The sequence below is a fragment of the Arvicanthis niloticus genome, chromosome 4, assembly GCF_011762505.2.
Source record: "Arvicanthis niloticus isolate mArvNil1 chromosome 4, mArvNil1.pat.X, whole genome shotgun sequence".
NCBI lineage: Eukaryota > Metazoa > Chordata > Mammalia > Rodentia > Muridae > Arvicanthis > Arvicanthis niloticus.
In genome coordinates, this window is record NC_047661.1 from 72319168 (window position 1) to 72338898 (window position 19731).

Consider the following 19731-nt stretch of genomic DNA (forward strand, 5'->3'; position numbering starts at 1 on the left):
TACAAGGGATGTAGCTAAACAAAAAGAACACAGTTTAGAACATAACCATAGATAGTATCAACTTAAATGTTGAGAAAATCAAAAAAATTCCAGTAAAATTAGGATGAAGACAAGATTATGGACTTCCTCCCTACCTACTTGATACAATACTTGAAGTCTTATGTAGATCTCTAAGAAAAGAGAAGGAGACCAAGGGGACACAAATTGAAAAGAAAGAAGTCAAAATGTTATTTGCAGATGATATGATAGAAAACATAGGTGACCCTAAAATTCCACCAGAGAACTCCTACACTTGAGAAACACTTTCAACAAAGTAGCTGAAAAGAAGATTAACTACAAACAAACTCAGCAGCCCATCTATATAGAAAGGACAAACAGACTGAGAAAGAAATGTTGGATACAGCAACTTTTACAATAGCCTCAGGGAATATAGAATACCTTGTGCTAACTCTGACCAAACAAGTGAAAGTCTCATATGATAAAAGCTTCAAGTGTTTTAAAAAACAAACTGAAGAAGGTCTCAGAAAACAGAAAGATCTCCCATCTTTTAGGATTAACATAGCAAAAAACTGTCATCCTACCACAAGCAGTCTACAAATTCTATGCAATTTCCACCAAAATCCAATGTATCTCTTCAAATATGTTGAAAGGACAAATGTCACCTTCAAAAAAAAAAAAAAAAAACACAACAAAAACCAAGGGAGCTAAACCAAACCTAAACAGTAAGAGAACTGCAGGAACTCTCACCATTCCAGATCTCAAGGTATAAAGCTGTAGTAATAGAAACATCATGGCATTATCATAAAAACAGACTCAATGATCAGTGGAATAAAATTCAATATCCAGACATACACCAACAACCATATAAAAGACTAATTTTTTGTTAAGAAATAAAGCCCAAACTACACAATGCAAACCAGACAACCTCTTCAACAAATGAAGTTGGTGAAACTGAATGACTAAATGTAGAAAATGAAAATATATCCATATATATCACCCTGCACAAAATTCAACTCCAAATGGATCAAAGACCTCAGGTAAATCAGGTACAATGAACCTCACAGAAGAGAAAGTGAGAAATAGGCTTTAACTCATGTCAAAGGAGACAACTTCCAGAGCAGAACACTGACAAGACAGTGTAGTCACTAAAATCAACAACTAATACATAGGGTCTCATGAAACTGAAAAGCTTCTGTAAGGCTTCTGTCGTTTGCACAAAGCAGTAGCCTACAAAATGGATAAAGATTTTTTAATTATTGTTACCACATCTGATGGAGGGTTGACATCTGAATATGTATGTATAAAAACCCCCAGAAACTTTATAATAAAAGAGACAATATGTAAATAGAGAATTCACAATAGAAAAAAACTTGAGGTCAGGGATGGTGATTCCCCCAGAAGTTCTTTTATTGTTGAGAATAGTTTTGGCTATCCTGGGGTTTTTTGTTATTGCAAATGAATTTGAAAATTGATCTTTTCATCTCTATAAAGATTTGAGTTGGAATTCTGATGGGGATTGCATTGAATCTGTAGATTGCTTTTGGCAAGATAGCCATTTTTACTATATTAATCCTGCCAATCCATGAGCATGGGAGATCTTTCCATCTTCTGAAATCTTCAATTTTTTTCTTCAGAGCCTTCATTTCTATTAAATTATAAAACAACTCTAATTTCTTTTTTTTTTATTTCTTCCTTGACCAAATTATCATTGAGTAGAGCATTGTTCAGTTTCCATGTATATGTGGGCTTTCCATTGTTTTTGTTGTTATTGAAGACCAGCCTTAGACCCTGGTGATCTGAGAGGGTGCATGGTATTATTGCAGTCTTTATGTATCCGTTGCAACCCATTTTGTGATGAATTATATGGTCTACTTTGGAGATGGTACCATGAGGTACTGAGAAGAAGGTATATTCTTTTGTTTTAGGATGAAATTTTCTATAGATATCTGTTAGATCCATTTGGTTCATATCTTCTGTTAGTTTTACTTGTCTCTGCTTAGTTACTGTTTCCATGATCTGTCTATTGCTGAGAGTGGGGTGCTGAAGTCCCCCCACTATTATTGTGTGAGGGAATCTACAAGGGTGATCATAGCAAAGACCCTTAGTAGGGATATGGAGCCTGAACTAGACATCTTCTCTAACCAAACAGGCTTCCAGTGGAGGTATTAGAACACCAACCCAACCACAAAAATTTCAACCTACAATCTATCCCACATGGTGTTGAGGACCACACTGCCCAGCTTGGGGGTCTCTATGTTGCTGTCCACACTGCCCCATGCTTTGGAGCTAAGTGCTCTGTTCAAGAGGAGGGGAGGAAGAAGGGAAAGAGATTCGAAGAATGGAGACAAACCAGAGTGTGTGACCAAGTCTCATTTCTCGTTTATTGTCTCCTCTCTTATTGTCTCTCTTATTGTCTCTATTGTCTCTTCATTTATTGTCTCCTTTATTGTCTCCTCTTATTGTCTCCTCATATTGCAAGGAAATCCTGGGTATTTATAAGCACAAGCAGGGGAACAAAGCTGAAGACCCTTTACCACATGCACCATACAGCTGGAGGCACTAAAGAGCAAAACAAGATATGTGGAATAAACAAGGTGTTTATCAGAGTGTGCTTCAGCTGTTGTAGGCTGTTGAAAAACAAGTCTCTTATCAGGGTGTAGGGCTCAAGATGGCTGCAAAGTTGATAGCTGCTGTCTGCTAAAAGTCAGCTTCCAACAACATGGAAGGTATCCTAGGGTAATAATCACACAGAAATTGTGAGATTTCACATGTGACAGGTACAACCTGAGATCCATGCCTCAAGCAGGAGCCCATAGGAACCAGAGGATGGATAGTCCAGAGACCTAAGAGAGAAACAAACACATCTGGAAAAAAGTCAGTGGAGTGATTCCTCATGATTCTCTGCTATATTTGTAGACAGGAGACTAGCATAGTCTTCACCAGAGAAGCTTCATCCAGCACTGGATGGGCACAGATGAAGAGACTTACAACCAAATATTAGGCATAACTCAGAGAGTCTTGCCAAAGAGGGACAGGAAGGATTCTAAAAGTTAGAAGTGTCAAGGACATCAAAAAGTACAGGGCTCACAGAATCAACTAATCTAACCTAGTCCCAAAGAGGTTCACAGAGCCTAAACAGTCAGTCAGGAAGCCCAAATGAGTTCAGACTCTAGGCACTACACACACACACACACACACACACACACACACACACACACATTATTGTTGAGTAGCTTGGTGTTCTGGTAGGATTCCTAACAGTTGGAGGAGTGACCCGACCTGAAGGTCCTAGGTTATTCATGAGGGACTAGGAGGATTACAATCCTGGAAGAATGGGTGAGAGAGAGAATGGACTGAAGGAAGCAAATGCTTGTCAAGAGTCATATATTTGGGCACAAAGTGCTTATTTATAATACACTTTTCAAAGGGAGGGGTAAGAGGGATCCAGGTGATGGGAAAGTACAGAATCTTCTTGGCCTGTGCCCTGAAACAATGGTGGTCTAACTGCTTACTTCAAAAGATACGGTACACTGCTTTACATCTAAAAATCTATTTGTAACTATTAAGTAGAACCTTGTGGTTGCTAGGGAGATGAAGCTGCAGGAGACATTGTGCAGGTGGGGAGAAGTAGGGGGTGAGGGTAAGAGGAGAGGGTCCTGGCTTCTGACAGAGGAGGACCTGTCTGTTGTGGAATGCTGTTTGTATGTTCCGCACCCTTAACAGTGCCCATATTCAGGTGCAGTCAGGTGGAATCTTAATTAGTCAGATTAGAATAGAGGTTGTGATTGGGAAGTGAAAGGAGGGGGAAGAGCTGAAAGTTTTAGAGAGGGGAAAGTTGGAGGGGAGAGGGGGGGAACAGGGGATGGAGAGAATATGGAGGAAGAAGATGAACCAGAACCACACAGCCTGAAAGTGCCAGAGGTATCTTTGGATATCTTCGAAGGGCAATAGAGTAATGTAGGCACCTTTGTCCATGTAGGTGTGCAGCTTGTATTTATGTCCATTGAGTTTTGAATTCTTTGTGTGAGCATTTTGGGGGTTGAGGATTTACTGTAATAAATTTGGCTGATAAAATACAAATCTCTGGAGTTTTCATTTTATAGGGTTACAGGGATTTGTGTGAGTGGCAGCTGGCTTTCTTCAGGCTAGCCACAGAGGGTGATTGGACTGGAAAGATCTGGGTGACTCAGCAGCTGGCTAGCCTCAGAAACCATGCAGGCAGGTGAGACCACCATTAACAGGGAATAGCTTGGAGTGTTTTCTATAATTACACACTACATTTCTCTGATTCTTTTGCCTGCATTTTGAGACCCGTTTCCTCCTAGTGGGTTGCTTTGTCTCTCCATAGCAAGAAGGCAAGTGCCTGTCTTACTGTAATTTGTTTTGTTTGGTTGACATGCCTGGGAGGCCTGCTCTCTTCTGAAAGGAAGCAAAGGAGTGGCCTTGAAAGAAGGAGTGTTATGGGGGAGGGTAGGGGGAACTTGAGAGAAGGAGGAAGGGCAAACTGGTGTTAGAATGTAATACATAAGAGAAATTTTAATAAAAGGGAAAATACCATAATAATAAGTTCACATTCAAGAAGACTTTTCAGAAGAACACCCCACACTATTCCTGGAGTCTTCACAGAAATTCCAGAGACCACACTTTGAGACACTAGGGTCTCTGTGCCCAACCTGGCATGGAAGAGGGCAGTGCTCAAGGAATTCCAGAGGGTGCTCAACCTGAGATCCAGATTGCCAAAATTTCCTTTGATCAATTTGTTCCTAAAACTCTTAAGAGTGTGGGGCAGTGGTGGTGCACACCTTTAGCCCCAGCACTTGGGAAGCAGAGGCAGGCAGATTTCGTAGTTCGAGGCCACCCTGGTGTGCAAAGTGAATTTCAGGACAGCAAGGGCTATAAAGAGAAACCCTGTCTCAACACACCCCCCCTTAAAAAAAAAAAAAAACCAAAGCAAAGCAAACAAACAAACAAAACCTCTTAGGAGCACTTGACACATCCACTCCAAAAAGAAACTGTTACAGAGTATTTGATCATACTGTGAAGCCCAAAACTGTGTTTCTTACTGGAAAAAAAAAAAAAAAAAAAAAAAAAAAAAAAAAAAAAAAAAACTGCTTTTAGTCGAGGAGTGGCTCATGTTTGACACACACCTTTAATCCTTCCGGCTGGAATAGAAACAAACTTTTAGTACACAACTTTAATTCCAAACACTGAAGGTAAAGTTTGTAGAAAGAAGCACCAGTGTGCAGAGAAAGTGAAAAATCAGAGAAAGGTTAGACAGAAAAGGATATGCCCAACTGTTACTAGAAGAGGGAGGAAAAGGAAATGACTTAAGAGATCAGTACAGAGGGAAAAGGAGAGAGGTCAGTTCTACCAGGACAGTGGTATAGACACAGGTTGAAGAGAGACACAAGTAAAGACAGAACAAGCCAGAGAGTGAGAAGGAGACAGAAGATTAGAACTGATTGTCAAAGGTAGTATGAGACTAAGTGAGCAATTCAGGAGAAGCTGAGAAAAGCCAGACTGAATCAGTTACAGTGGAGAGGAGGTCTGAGTCAGAACAAATTATATCAGGCAGCCAGAGATCAAAAAGAACTAGAAAGTGGTGAGCTTCAGAAATAAGTCTCTGAAGCTGAGAACACTCTAAGCCTAGATTTGATTTGTTGGAAGCCAGAACCTTCCAGGACTAGTCCTAAATCAGCAGACCAAGGCAGAAATGCTCAGAGACAAAAATTAATACATGCAAATAAAAGTTACTTGTAGAGGAAAACATTTGAAGGATTCCTGGACTGCCACCTCTGAAAGCAAGTATGGTTAAGGCATCTTCAGTTTAGAAACCAGTGTCCAGAAACTGTGAAAAGAACATCACCTGATTCTCCTCTTTCTGGACATGTGCCAGGCACCATTGGTTTAATCCCAGCACTTCACACCTTTAATCCCAGCACTTGGGAGGCAGAGGCAGGCGGATTTCTGAGTTCAAGGCCAGCCTGGTCTACAGAGTGAGTTCCGGGACAGCCAGGGCTATACAGAGAAATTCTGTCTCAAAAACAAAACAAAACAAAACAACAAGAAAAAAAACAAACAATTAAAAAAAAAAAACAAATCAAAAACTTCACTTCCTATTACAATGGCCCAGTACACTCGGCTAATAACACTTAAGGATTTCTCTTGCCAAAAGTTTCAAACTATTCCATATTTCTATTAAATAGAAGTTTCAAAGGCCTATGAAACACAAGACCAGGATAACCACAAGAACCCACATTGAATTAGTTATACTAGAGAGGAGTATTTTGTTTATTTATTTATTTGTTTGGTTGGGTTTTTTTTTTTTTTAATTTTTTTTCGAGACAGGGTTTCTCTATGGAGCCCTGGCTGTTCTGGAACTCACTCTGTAGACAAAGCTGGCCTCCAACTCAGAAATCCGCCTGCCTCAGCCTCCCAAGTGCTAGGGTTAAAGGCGTGCGCCACCACTGCCCAGCTAGAGAGGTGTTTTAAATCACCCAGCTAGAACTCAGAAAGAACTAGGAAAAAGTGAGCTTATTCAGATGTAAGTCTCAGATGCTAATAAAATTCTAGGCCTAGAATAGATTTAACAAAGACTATAAGCTTCCTGGCCTAGGATGGTTGCCATGTGGAGAAACAAATCTTCAGAGATGACAATAAATACAGATTAATAATAGTTTTAGAATTAACACATTAGAAAGACAAGTGCTAGCTCATATTTGGTGGTAACTCTGGTTAAGTCATCTTCAGTTGAGATACCAGTGTCTAGAAACTGTGAAAGATGTGATTCCAGTCTTTCAAGAACTCTGACCTGAGGCTGGAGTTCCTCCAACCGAGGTCTTAAAATAACTTGTTGAAAAGTCACTGATACTAATAGTAGCAATAATTCTAAGGAAAAGTCAAAAATCAAAACCAATTGATTGATTTATTCTGAGGGATGAGCAGCATTGGAGCAGGACATGCAGGAGAACTGGGAGTGGCTGAGTTGACTGAATCACTGTAGTTCTTTCTGTATCTTGTAGACTGTAGGTCTAAGACATGAAGTACTGGAGAAATGAGAGATGTAGGCAGAATCTTACACACCATTTTACCTAAGGTCAGTAATAACAAACTCTAATCTTTTGAGATTTCTTGAATATATGTCCAGCCCTTGGAAAATGGAATACATTCTCCCTTTTCAGAAGCTGCAGCTGAAGCATGCAGTCAAAGACTGAAAAGCACAGAACTCACCAGTAGAGAATACAGTGTAAGAGATATTGAGAAGCTGAATCCTGCCAATTAAAGTGATGAACTGAGAAGCATTTAGGATATTCCAGAGTCATACCATTAAGTGGCTCTTAAAAAAATTTTCTAAGGAGAATTTTCTGAGGGGAAGTACTAGACCACCAACCAAATGGGGAGGAGTCAAAACAAGGTCTGTGGGTCTAAATGTAATAACACAGAAGAAAAAAGAAAGCCACTTTCAGAAGCTCTGGTATCTGCTTCCTTGTCCACCATATAGGAGCTCTTCAACCTGTCCTCCATCTTATGAACACTCAGATTTCTGACCAGTTAAGGGAAACACACATTCCATGATCATGTTTATGGCAGGAATCAGTGTAAGACCAGCACAAGGGTAAGCAATAGCTGTGCAGAGATTGACATGATCCCTGTATTTATGGAACATTGACCCAGTGTGCAAAGTACCCTATTCTTCCTGTCTGTATTACCTGTGGACTTAAGTAATGTAGAGAACTGGAGGTCTCATCTTTTAAATTTTTTTTTTGCTTAAATTGAAGTAGATAGATCCTGATCAAATAGATAAAAACACACACCTTTAATCTGACTCTTGTGGCAGGAAACACACACCTTTAATCCAGATCTTGAGACTAGAAGACACACCCTTAACTGGGCCACACCTTATGCTGGAGGCCTATATAAGCACATAGATGAGGGCAGTTTGGTGTCTATGACTGCTCCCTCTTCTTCCTAGCAAACCCATTTCTTCACTGACATTAGGCCCGAATTCTTCAGAATTCCAGTATATACTGAAGAACTCCTGAGACTGCAAACCTCCTGGACTAAGTAAGTACTGGTTTTAGCCTTGTTATACTAGCTGGACCTCAGCCTGTATGTTATTCTTATAGATCCTCTTTCTATTTATAAAGAGAATTCATTCTGTACTTTCTCTAAGGGACCATGACCAATACAGCACACTTAAAATGAGAGTGTATAAAAATTTCCAAACTCTTCCAAAGTTGTATATAATAGCCAAAACTAGTTACCATTAACCTAAGATTCAATAAACACAAGCACACAGAGACCACACACAAATAACAGAGAGAGAGAGAGAGAGAGAGAGAGAGAGAGAGAGAGAGAGAAGACAGAGAGGAAGCAGAACACAGAGAGATAGAAAGAGTGAATGTTACAGACATAAAATGAGAGATAGAAACAGAGAATGTTGTGGGGCAGAAATCTCAAGGGCGGGGAAAGGAGGGAGTCCGGCGACAGAGTCTCAGGGCGGTCTGGCACCAGGGCTTCCCGCGCAGCCAGCCCCACATTCATGCAGCTGTCGGTGGGCGGGCCGGCGGCTGCATCGGCAAGGTTCCAGGGTTCCAAAAGCTGGGAATCAGGCGGAGAGACCATGGACACGTGGAGTCCGGTTTTCTAAAGCTTTTATTGTTCATGACATGGTGAATGGATGCAGGTGTTGTGCGCTTCTTCCCCCCCCCAAAGGCCAGGGGAGACCAGTCTCATAGGGAAGAGAGAAAGGGGAGGGAATAACTTAATTAGCTACGCCCCTGGCCTTTTGATAATTCATTAATATTTAAATCTCTGGAGGTAGAGACTTGTTAATCATGTCTTCTACCTGTCCTACGTGACTGAAAATAACAGGTTAAATGGAGTTACCTCCAAGGCCCAACATCCCACCCTCTTTTCTTTCATAAAAGGAGGGGCAACTCTGTTAATGAGAGATGTGGACCATGTGGAAGTAGTCTGGAGTCCCAGAGTGCGGGGAGATAATATGCCGTCCCTGACAGACAATGTCCTGTTGGGTCTCTTGGCTATCTCAAACCCAGTGCTCTATCAAGGGGGCCTAGGAACAGGGCTAAACATCCTACCGTCCCTAAAAGGGTCTCCGGGGTTTAAAACCCGTTCAACCAGGCTATGTCCAAACCATGTCTCCACGGCCCAACATCTCACTGTTTTTAGTGAAAATTTTGGATGAGGTGGTCAAAATAAAACACTATGTAGGCCAGAGGGTGTAGCATAACCAAGTCAAGGGTAATGGGAATTGAGGGTAGGGTTTGGAAGGCAGGGAATCATTGAAACAATTAAATACAGATTGTATAGTTTGAGGGTAATGACATTTGATTAATCTAAATAGACATTATGTTTTCCTCACTAACATGTAACTTTAGCTATGTGACTTTGGCAAAAGAGTTTATTTGTAGTTGGAAGGTCTGGATCTGTCTTCTGTAGTGAGCATCTCTGGGTTCTGGCGTGCATCTCTGGAGCCTGGTGTGGGTCTCTGGATCTCAGCATGTTCTGGGTTCTTCAGTCAGATGAGATGACTGGAAGAAGGCAGCTTAGCAGGTTCCAGGAGGTGGCGCTGTCTCTGGATCTCAGCGTGTCTCTGGAGTCTGCAGTCAGATGAGGTGACTAGGAAAAGGCAGCTTGGCATCTCAGGCAGGTTTCAGAGGATGGCTGGACTCTGTTGGATCTGTGGGTATACCTGTAGGATAATCACAGGAGGGAAGCAGCACCTCGGGCAGGGAGATGTCTGTAGGCTGGACATGGGGCATTAAATTGTTTGGGAACAAGCACCTTATGGCCTGTCGTTAAGATCCTGGAAAAGCAAAGGTGTTTGAGGAAATTTAGTCTTAGAAGGTATCTTGGATAGCTGAGGGAGAAAAACAATGTTAATTTTGTATCTGGGAATGGCAGCAACAGTTTGCCTGTAAAAGAAATTAGTTGTTAATTAAGACTCAAGAAATGGTGATCAGCACGTTCACTTAAACTGTGGAAGGAAATTAGATGGCTTTTAAACCTTGAAGAAATTATAAAGGTTGAAAAATAATGTTGGACATCTATCACGAGTATTAGAGAGAAAAGGCAGCATTAAAATAGAAAAAATAACAAATTTTTGGTTGAAAAAACACAAGCATTGTTGTTCTAGGTGTTCCTGTTAGGAAGAAAAGGAAACGTTTAAAATTTTGGTTGAAAAACAGGAACGTTTGTTGCAGGTCCTCCTGTTGGGGAGGAGCAGTAATGGCGGGTTTAGAAGCAGTGGGGGGAGGGGCCTAGCTCTGCCATGTGGCATCTGGGTGCTCTGGCAGAGAGGTTCTGCATTCCCGCTTTTCTTTTTCTTAGCTGGTAAATTTTAAATGTAGATAAAAGTAAAGGCCAACTTTGAAAAAAGTTTAAGGCAAGCAAGAAGTATTGGGGAGGGCTAAGAGTCAGAAAGAGTGAGAGTCTGTGTCTATGGGAAAGACACGTGGAAGCTGGATTGGAGTCAGCAGCTTTGAAAGAAACTGGCAGGCAGCACAGGGGGCAAAGGGTGCAGGCAGGATTTTAGATCCGCTGTTTCAGGCAAGCTGGCTGAGTTAAGTAGCTTTAGTCAGTTGCAAATGACTGAGGGTGAGGGGCAGCATAGGCTGGCTAAGGAACACTGGGCTGGGTAGCAAGCAGGGTTCCGCCCTGTTGCTTCAGGCAAGCAGGCTAAGCCAAATAGCTGTAGCCTGTCGCATATGACGGGGGAGTAGGGAAAGGAAGCTACCTGGCAGGGTGTTAGGGGCTAGAGTTTGGAGTTGGCGATTTTGAGAGAGAGAGAGAGAGAGAGAGAGAGAGAGAGAGAGCGCAGGACGGTCTCAGCCGCGAGTCTCTCAGCCAAGGGAGTCTTAGAAAGAGGGTTACAGCAGGTGTTGTGGCTTGAAAGACAGCTATTAGCTGTGAAGGAACCCCCTCTGTGGAGCTGGGGGGATGGGAAGAGTGGGGGGCTAAGGAGCCGCCGCCATCTTGTCCTTGAGCTGGAGAACACGTGGGGAGAGAGACCTAGTTCTTTTGTATTAGGCAAGGGTTAGACTATAGCTAAGAATCAGAGAAAGAAAGAGGGGGTAGGGTGGACAGAGATGTTACTCACGGTTTTTGCAGACACCAGCGGGGGGGCGCTTGCGGAGCTGGCTCTGTGCACGTTGTCCACCACCTGTGGGAAACAATGTAGGCCCGTGCATGGTGCACGAGTGTGGATCTCTGTCGCTGGTCTGCACCGTCCTTTGTCAGAGATAGGGCTATTGTAGAGGAGCAGAGGCTAAGCAGGGCAGACTCTGCGGTAGGAGTCTCTCGGTGGGAAATCTCCATTTTGGGCCCAAGCCTCGGGCGACGGGTGGGCGCGGCAAAACGGGAGAATGTGGGGGTCGTATGGGCAGCAGATCTATACGCCGAGATTGGCCTCCATCTGGGGTCTTGGAACTCCGGCAGAATGGAGGCGGGGAGCGCGCGCGCTGAGAGAGGATCAAGAGACTTCACATCTCGCAGGAAGTATATTTGCTTAGCAGATTCAGCCATGATTTTTCTTGTAGACGCATGGGTGGTCGTGCTCCACATTGGTTGCGCCATCTGTGGGGCAGAAATCTCGCGGGCGGGGAAAGGAGGGAGTCCGGCGACAGAGTCTCAGGGCGGTCTGGCACCAGGGCTTCCCGCGCAGCCAGCCCCACATTCATGCAGCTGTCGGTGGGCGGGCCGGCGGCTACATCGGCAAGGTTCCAGGGTTCCAAAAGCTGGGAATCAGGCGGAGAGACCATGGACACGTGGAGTCCGGTTTTCTGAAGCTTTTATTGTTCATGACATGGTGAATGGATGCAGGTGTTGTGCGCTTCTTCCCCCCCCCCCAAAGGCCAGGGGAGACCAGTCTTATAGGGAAGAGAGAAAGGGGAGGGAATAACTTAATTAGCTACGCCCCTGGCCTTTTGATAATTCATTAATATTTAAATCTCTGGAGGTACAGACTTGTTAATCATATCTTCTACCTGTCCTACATAACTGAAAATAACAGGTTAAATGGAGTTACCTCCAAGGCCCAACAGAATGTCAGAGACAGTAAGACAGACAGAGAGAGGAAAAGACAAAGGGATAAGGAGACAGAGAGAGACACAAAGAATGTCAGACACAGAGAGCGAAACAGAGAGATAGATGGAGAGAGAGAGAATGAGAATTTACGACAAATTGAAAATAAATTTAACGTGTATCTATAATTGTAACCAAAAGGATGAAGGGTAAATAACATATAGTTCTTCTTTTCAGATCAACTTTAAAACCCAAACTACCTCCAGCAGAAATGTCAGGGGACTCGGAAGCCAAGAGGTGGGGCTCCACAGAGACCAATGTTCAGAAATTCCGTTACAAATGGACCATTAACAACTTTTCATTTTGCATGGGGGGAATTCTGAGAAACATCACTAGCCCAGTGTTCTCAGTAGAGGCCAGTGACAAAGTGGCATTCTGTTTGAGCGTATATCCAAACGGGGTTGATGATAAAAGCAAAGATTACCTGTCAGTTTACTTGGTGTTGGTCAGCTGTTCAGAGAGACCAGTTTGGGCAAAGTTTGAGTTCTGGATCAGAAATTCTCAAGGAAAGAAATATCAATGTACAAAGAGCCCCAAGGTTGTAAGCTTTCTGCAATACCAACACAGGGGATTCAAAAAGTTCGTCCTTCGAGATCTCATTCTCTCCAATCTGGATTGGCTTCTCCCTCAAGACCAGCTCACCCTCTGCTGCAAGGTGAGCATAGTAGGAGCTTTTGTTAGTATGCCAAGACAGAACATGACACTTGCAAACAAGGATTCGAGGAACAGGTTGACAGATGACCTAGGGGAGCTGTGGGAGAAATCCCAATTCACAGACTGCTGCCTGTTGGTGGCTGGCCATGAATTCAGGGCTCACAAGGCCATCCTAGCAGCTCGCTCTCCAGTTTTCAGAGCCATGTTTCAACATGAAATGAAGGAAAGCCTAACAAACCGTGTTGAGATCCAAGACCTGGATCCCCAAGTCTTCATGGAGATGATGGGCTTCATTTACACTGGGAAGGTGTCACAACTACAAAGCCACTCCATGGCCACTGGTGTGCTGGCAGCTGCTGACAAGTATGGCCTGGAGGGCTTGAAGGTCCTGTGTGAGGATGCCCTCTACAGGAATCTGTCTGTGGAGAATGCTGCAAACACTCTCATGCTGGCTGACCTCCACAGCACAGAGCAACTGAAGGCTCAGGCCCTGGATTTCATTTCAGTCCATGCTTCTGAGGTCTCTGAGACCTCAGGGTGGAAGTCAATGGTGGAGTCACATCCCCACTTGGTGGCTGAGGCATTCCACTTTCTGGCTTCTACACAGTGTCCTTTCTTGGAGCCTAAAGTCCTCTCAGGAACGAGCCAGCTATGACCTACATCTCTCTTCCAAGAGCAATAACCAGTGAGGTTACCATTGACTTCTTGTTAGAGAATGGTATTCCAAGAGCATTTACAGTGAATCTGGGAAAAGGCAGCATGGTGGCTCCGGATTTGAAACAGCTGTAATATGTTAGGCTGGCCAGTGTGACAAGGTCAGCACTGCTGTCTAGGATATTCTACTGAACATCCACCCTGTTGATATTCTTGTTTGGTTTTTGTCTGATGTCTTGAAAACTGGGATTTAATTCAAGGCTGACCCTAAGCAAAGCCCAACTAAGTTCTCTGAAAAAAACATGTCTGCACTGGTTGAGCAGAAGAGATGACTGGGGCCAAAGGAAAGGAGAAATCAAACATGAGTGTTTACTCATCAGAGAAGGAAAGACAATGAAGACTTTCTTTTTAAAGACTCAGTTTGTGGGAATTCAGCTGCAAAACAATTACTGCTCCCTCAAAGAACTCTAAGTAACAAGCACACACAGGGGAGTTTTCAACCACCTGTAAGTGGTGATTCAGAGGATCTGAGACCCTCTTCTGGTCCCTATGGCCACAAACCACTCTGTAGATAAAGCCATATCCAAATAAAATATAATATGATTAAGAGTTTTGAAATCAGTCTGTGCTTTCCAGAGATGTTTATGTTCAGAGTAGTCAAGTGTAGTCCAATCAGCCAAGCTCAGCTGTGGATGTTTGTGCAGCCCCCTCACTGTCCTTCCTGTATTAGAAACACCTGGTTTCTTTCTTGGAGTTTAATGTTGGCAAATGAGAACTCCATCATGCTCTTATGACAACTGAGAAGAGTAGGCCAAAGTTGGGGGAGGGGGATCCTACTCTTTCTGGGAGAGAAGTGTTTGTGGGTCAAGGCATGCAAAAATCTTTTATGTGTTTTGATATTAGTAGGGATTGACTCATTATTGATTCATGCTTCCTAGGCCAGTGGTTCTATAACTTCCTAATGTTGTGCCCCCTTAATACAGTTCTCCATGTTGTGGCCAATGAATCATTAAATTACTTTGTGGTTACTTCATAACTGTAATGTTGCTACTGTTAGGAATCATGCTGTGAATAGCTTATATTCTTCCCATATCCTGTGGATCCCACAGATCTTTCTCTTCTAACCTCCCTCCCCCAACTCTGTGCTCTGTCACAGCCTTCAAGCCAGGACTGCACCTTCCTAACACCTACCACAAGTGCTACTCTTTCTATGGTATCAGAAGGCTAAAGGCATATCCACACCTCTCTCTTTGCTCCCCCACTTACTATTTCCCCATTCTCATTTCCAGCTCTATAGCAGGAGATCTGCTGTGCTTTTTGTTTCCTGTAATGCACCAATGCTAATGGATCACAGACACTTCTCCCCCAACATTCCTTACCCCAACTCAACCCAATACCCAGCCTCCATCCCCAGGAGCCATTCTCCTTAGACTTCCTTTTTCATAGCCAGTTAAGGAATATCCTACCTAAATGGTTCTCAATTCAATCACTTTAATTGGCAGGATTCAGCTTATCAATGCCTCATAATCTGCATCTTCCACTGGTGAGTTCTGTCCTCTTCAGACTTGGAACTACCATACTTTTTCTGCCTTTCCTGACAAGGAAGAGATTTTGCTGTTTTCTAAGGGCTGCAGCATATATTCAAGAGATATCAAACATTAGGGTCTATTAATACTGCCCTTATGTAAAATGAGGTGAAAACTCTGCCTACATCTCTCATGTCTCCAGTTCTTCAAGTCTTAGACAAACAATTTAAAGGACACAGAAATAACTGCAGTGATTCAATCAGCTCAGCCACTCCCAGCTCCCTGGTTTGTCTGACACCAATGTGCTGATCCCTCTGGATAAATCAATCAATTGGCTCTGATTTTTGATCCCTCCTGCAGACTTATTTCTAGTATTAACATCAGCGACTCTTCATCAAGTTCTTTTTTAACACTTAACACTTTAATTACTCTTTGCTTCAGCACACATAAAAATGTCACATCTATAACAAGATTATCATACATTTTCTTTTTTTATTAGCTATTATATTTACAATTCAGATTTTATGCCCCTTACCCCATTTCCCCCACCACTCAGGAGCCTCCTATCCCATTACCCCTCCTCCTGCTTCTATGAAGATGTGCCTCCACCTACCCACCACTACCATCTCCCCACCCTCGAATTCTCCCCCCACACTCCATATTCAGCCTTCATGGGACCAAGGATCTCCTCTCCCACCTATGCCCAACAAGGCCATCCTCCCCTACATATACAGATGGAGTCATAGGTCCCTCCCTATGTGCTCCCAGGCTGGTGGTTTAGACCCTGGGGAGCTCTGGTTGGTTGGTATTGTTGTTCTCCTCATGGGGTCACCAACCATTTCAGCACCTTCAGTCTTCTCTCTAACTTCTCCATTGGGAACCCTTTGATCAGATCAGTGGTTAGCTGTGTGCATCTGTCTCTGGATATGTCAGACTCTGGCAGATCTCTAAGGAGACAGCTATATCAGGCTCCTGTCAGCAGGCACTTCCTAACATCCCCATCAGTGTCTACCTTTGATGACTACACATGGAATAAATACCCAGGTGGAATGGTCTCCACACAGCCCCTCCGTCAGTGTCTGTCCCACACTTTGTCTCCATATTTGCTCCCTTGAGTATTTTGTTACTCCTTCTAAATAGGACCAAGGCATCCACACTTGGTCTTCCTTCTTCATGAGTTTCATGTGGTCTGTGAGTTGAATCTTGGCTATTTCAAGTTTTGGGGCTAATATCTGCTTATCAGTGAGTAAATACCATGTGTGTTCTTTTGTGATTGGGTTAACTCACTCAGGATGATATTTTCTAGTTCCATCCATTTACCTAAGAATTTCTTGAATTCATTATTTTTCATAGCTGAGTAATACTCCATTGTGTTAATGTACCACATTTTTTTGTATCTATTCCTCTGTTGAAGGGCATCTAGGTTCTTTCCAGCTTCTGGCTATTATAAATAAGGCTGCTATGAACATAGGGGAGCATGTGTCCTTGTTACATGTTGGAGCCCCTTCTGGGTATATGACCAGGAGTGGTATAGCTGGGTCCTTAGGTAATGCTATATCCAGTTTTCTGAGGAACCCCCAGACTGATTTCCAAAATGTACCCAGTAATACCTCACGGACAAATCCTGACAGGAGAGAATAGAAATTTTCTGTATGTTGTAATAATTATTTAAAAGGGACTGCTGGAAAAGCCAACTGTCTAGGCTGAGGAGGCTCTGCCCAGCTCAACCACGTGGCTAGAGGCCACGTGTGTGCCACACCTAGAAACAGCCAGCCAGAGACACCAGCCCTGCCTCCCACAAGATGCCAGCATGGGAGATGGATCTGCCAAACTTCCATATTGTCTCTACAAGGCTGGGCATTGCCCAGACCTTCCCACCATCCATGCTGGCCCAGTAAGAAGATGAGCCTCTAATGCTTAAATTATCCAAAGGCTTTATATATTTGGTAATGATCAATAACAAGTTGCCCCTACAATCAGAGGTGTAACCCAAAACCCAACCTAGGTATACCAACTACCTTTGACTGCTACAGACAAGCAAACATCAGCCTCCATGTCTCCCTCTCTTGTTCTCTGTCTCTCCTAGCTCCTCCTCTTCCTTCTCCTCTTTCTCTCCTTCCTCCCCCTCTTCCTCTCTTTACTCCTCCCCCCTTAGCTCTTCCTACACCTGTAGATCTTCCCCAATCCTTCAGCTTCTGTAGAACCACAACTATCAGTCTAATCCTCAATTTTATTGCAAACCTTTTGCGTGACCTGCTTTCACTGTCTCCCCAAATTCCAAGGAGACAAAATAAGCAGATTCTGGTGCAGTCACCTCCCTCCTGTGAACCCCATCATACTTCTAACCTATCCCCATTCCTATGTGTCACCTCCCTATACCCAGAATCCTTGAATCCCCAGTGGCCAGAACTATTAGATGCAAAGAAAAGTGCCTGCCCGACAGCAGTGAGGACTGTTCTCAATTGTCAACTTGACAAAATCAGGAATGAACTACAATCCAAGTTTATAAAGCTCTTGTAAAAATGTAAAGAGAAGTTTTGATCCAGTCTTAGTATTACATGCCTTTAACCTCAGCATTCAGGAGAAAGGGGCATTCAGAACTATGATTTCAAGGTCATTTTACAAAACAATTTTTAAGCCAGCTAATATAGGCAGTAAAAGATGTAATAGAACCAAGAGGTCATTTTCCAGACCCAGTAAGCAGCAGCAGTGGGCAGCTTGGGCCATGTTGCTCTAGGTAAGAGTTGCATTTTGTTCAAAATATAGAGCTGTTGGCTCTTCCAGCACCAAGCCTGCCTGCATGATGACATAAGTTTTACCATGATGATAATAGACTGAACCTCCAAAATGGCAAGCCAGCTCCAGCTAAATGTTTGTCTGTATAAGAGTTGCTTTGGTCGTGATTTCTCTTCACAGCCATCAAACTCTAACTAAGTCAACATAAAACAATCACATTATTCACAAATCCAAAAAGGAAACCTGTTGCAAACCATTCTGCCTCACGCTTGAGGGCCACTATGTTAAGGCTCACACTGCCTGGCATGGTGGCCACTGTGTTCCAGCCTGAGCTGCTGCTCTGGTCCATAGATCAGGGTCTAGCAAGAGAGAGAGTGGGGATGGAGGGGCAAGATACATGAAGAATGGAGACAAGACAGGGTATGTGTTCAAGTCCCTAGTCTTTAGTCTCTTTTATTGAAAGGAAATCCTGGGTATTTAAATGCTTTACCACGTGCATTGTAGGCTTGGATACCAGGTGCATCTTGCAGGCATGGATATCACATGGGCCTTGCACCTGGAGTCGCTAAACAGCAAAACAAGATATGTGGCATAAACAAGATGTTTATCAGAGTGTGCCCAGCTGTTGTAGGATGTTGAAAAACAAGTCTCCTGTCAGGATATATGGCTCAAGATGACTGCAAAGATGATAGTCATTTTCTGCTAGCAATTGGCTCCCAACAGAAACCAAAGACAAGGAACAGGACTGCTACCCAACATAGACAAATAGACACAGGAAAGAAGAAAGCCACATTCAGACGGTTGGGGCTCTGCTTCCTGCCCACCATACAGGAGCTCTTCCACTTGCCCTCCTTTTTGTGAACAGTCTGACAAGTTTTCTGACTTCTGGCAAGTTAAAGAAAACACCCTTTCCCTGATCGTGTTTATGGCAGGAATTAGTGTAAGACCAGCACAAGGGTAAACAATAGCTGTGCAGAGATTGACATGATCCCTTGATTTATGAAAGATTGACAACAGTATACAAAGCACACTGGGGATGACTATTCCTATTTCCATCTGGACTACCTCTGGAATTAAGTAACATCCAAAGCTGGAAGGCATAACTTTTATTTTTTTTTTCTTTTTTTGCTTAAGTAGATGGGGATAGACCCAGTTCAAATACACACCATTTAGGTAGAAAAACACACACATTTAATCTGACTCTTGAGGCAGAAAAACACACACCTTTAATCCAGATTTTGAGAGTAGAAGACACATCTGCAATAGAGCCACACCTTCTGCTCTAAGCCTATATAAGCACATGGAAGAAGGAAGCTCTTTCTCTTTGTCTGTTTGCTCTTGTCTTACTAGCAAGCCCATTTCTTCTCTGGCATTGGAGCCTGCTTCTTTAGAATTCCAGCATATACTGAAGAACACCTGGGACATCAAACCTTGTGGACTAAGTAAGTACTGGCTTTAGCCATTGTTGGATTAACTGGACCTTAGACTATAATTCATTCTCTTATATCCTCTATCTATGGATATACAGAAATTCATTCTGTAAGTTCTCTACAGGGCCATGACTAATACAATATACTTGAACTGAAGCTAATTTCCAAATATGTCTCCCCATGGGGTCCCAAGACCCTTCAATTCCTTCAGTCAACCCTCTTACTGGGGACCCTGTGATGAGTTTGATGGCTAGCTGTGAGCCTCTGCCTCTGTATATGTCAGGTTCTGGCAGTGCCTCTAAGGAGACAGGTATATCAGGCTTCTGTCAACATGCATTTCTGGACATCCACAACAGTGTATGCATATGCTGATTGCATCTGGGAGGGATTTCCAGGTGGGCAGTCTCTGGATGGTCTGTCCTCCAGTTTCTGCCCCACACATTGTCTCATATTTGCTCCTGTGAGTATTCTGTTACTCCTTCTAAAAAGAACTGAAACACCCACATGTTGGGTTTTTTCCCCCCTTGGGCTTCTTGTAGTCTGTGAGTTATGTCCTGGATATCGTGAGATTTTGGGCTAATATCCACTTATCAATGAATGCATACCATGTGTGTCCTTTTGTGACT

At 43.2% G+C, this 19731-nt stretch overlaps 1 protein-coding gene across 2 annotated transcripts; it reads left to right on the forward strand.

Moving 5' to 3' along the window:
• Positions 1-10926: 10926 nt before the first annotated feature.
• LOC117707659 (TD and POZ domain-containing protein 3-like) lies at positions 10927-13699 on the forward strand. Of its 2 annotated transcripts, none has more exons than XM_034501102.2 (2): positions 10927-11844; positions 12283-13699. In XM_034501102.2, exons 1-2 carry the CDS (start codon positions 11462-11464, stop codon positions 13412-13414), a joined length of 1515 nt encoding a protein of 504 aa, XP_034356993.2. In that variant the 5' UTR covers positions 10927-11461; the 3' UTR covers positions 13415-13699. The 2 variants fall into 2 exon arrangements, with proteins under 2 accessions (XP_034356993.2, XP_076788952.1); XM_076932837.1 differs by having other exon boundaries at positions 10927-11520.
• Positions 13700-19731: the final 6032 nt, after the last annotated feature.

Excerpts from the sequence above, each read along its gene's own strand:
- LOC117707659 (XM_034501102.2), top strand. The coding sequence starts at position 11,462 with ATGGAGGCGGGGAGCGCGCGCGCTGAGAGAGGATCAAGAGACTTCACA. Across the intron at positions 11,845-12,282 it reads GACATGGTGAATGGATGCAG|ATCAACTTTAAAACCCAAAC; the intron begins GTGTTGTGCGCT and ends TCTTCTTTTCAG.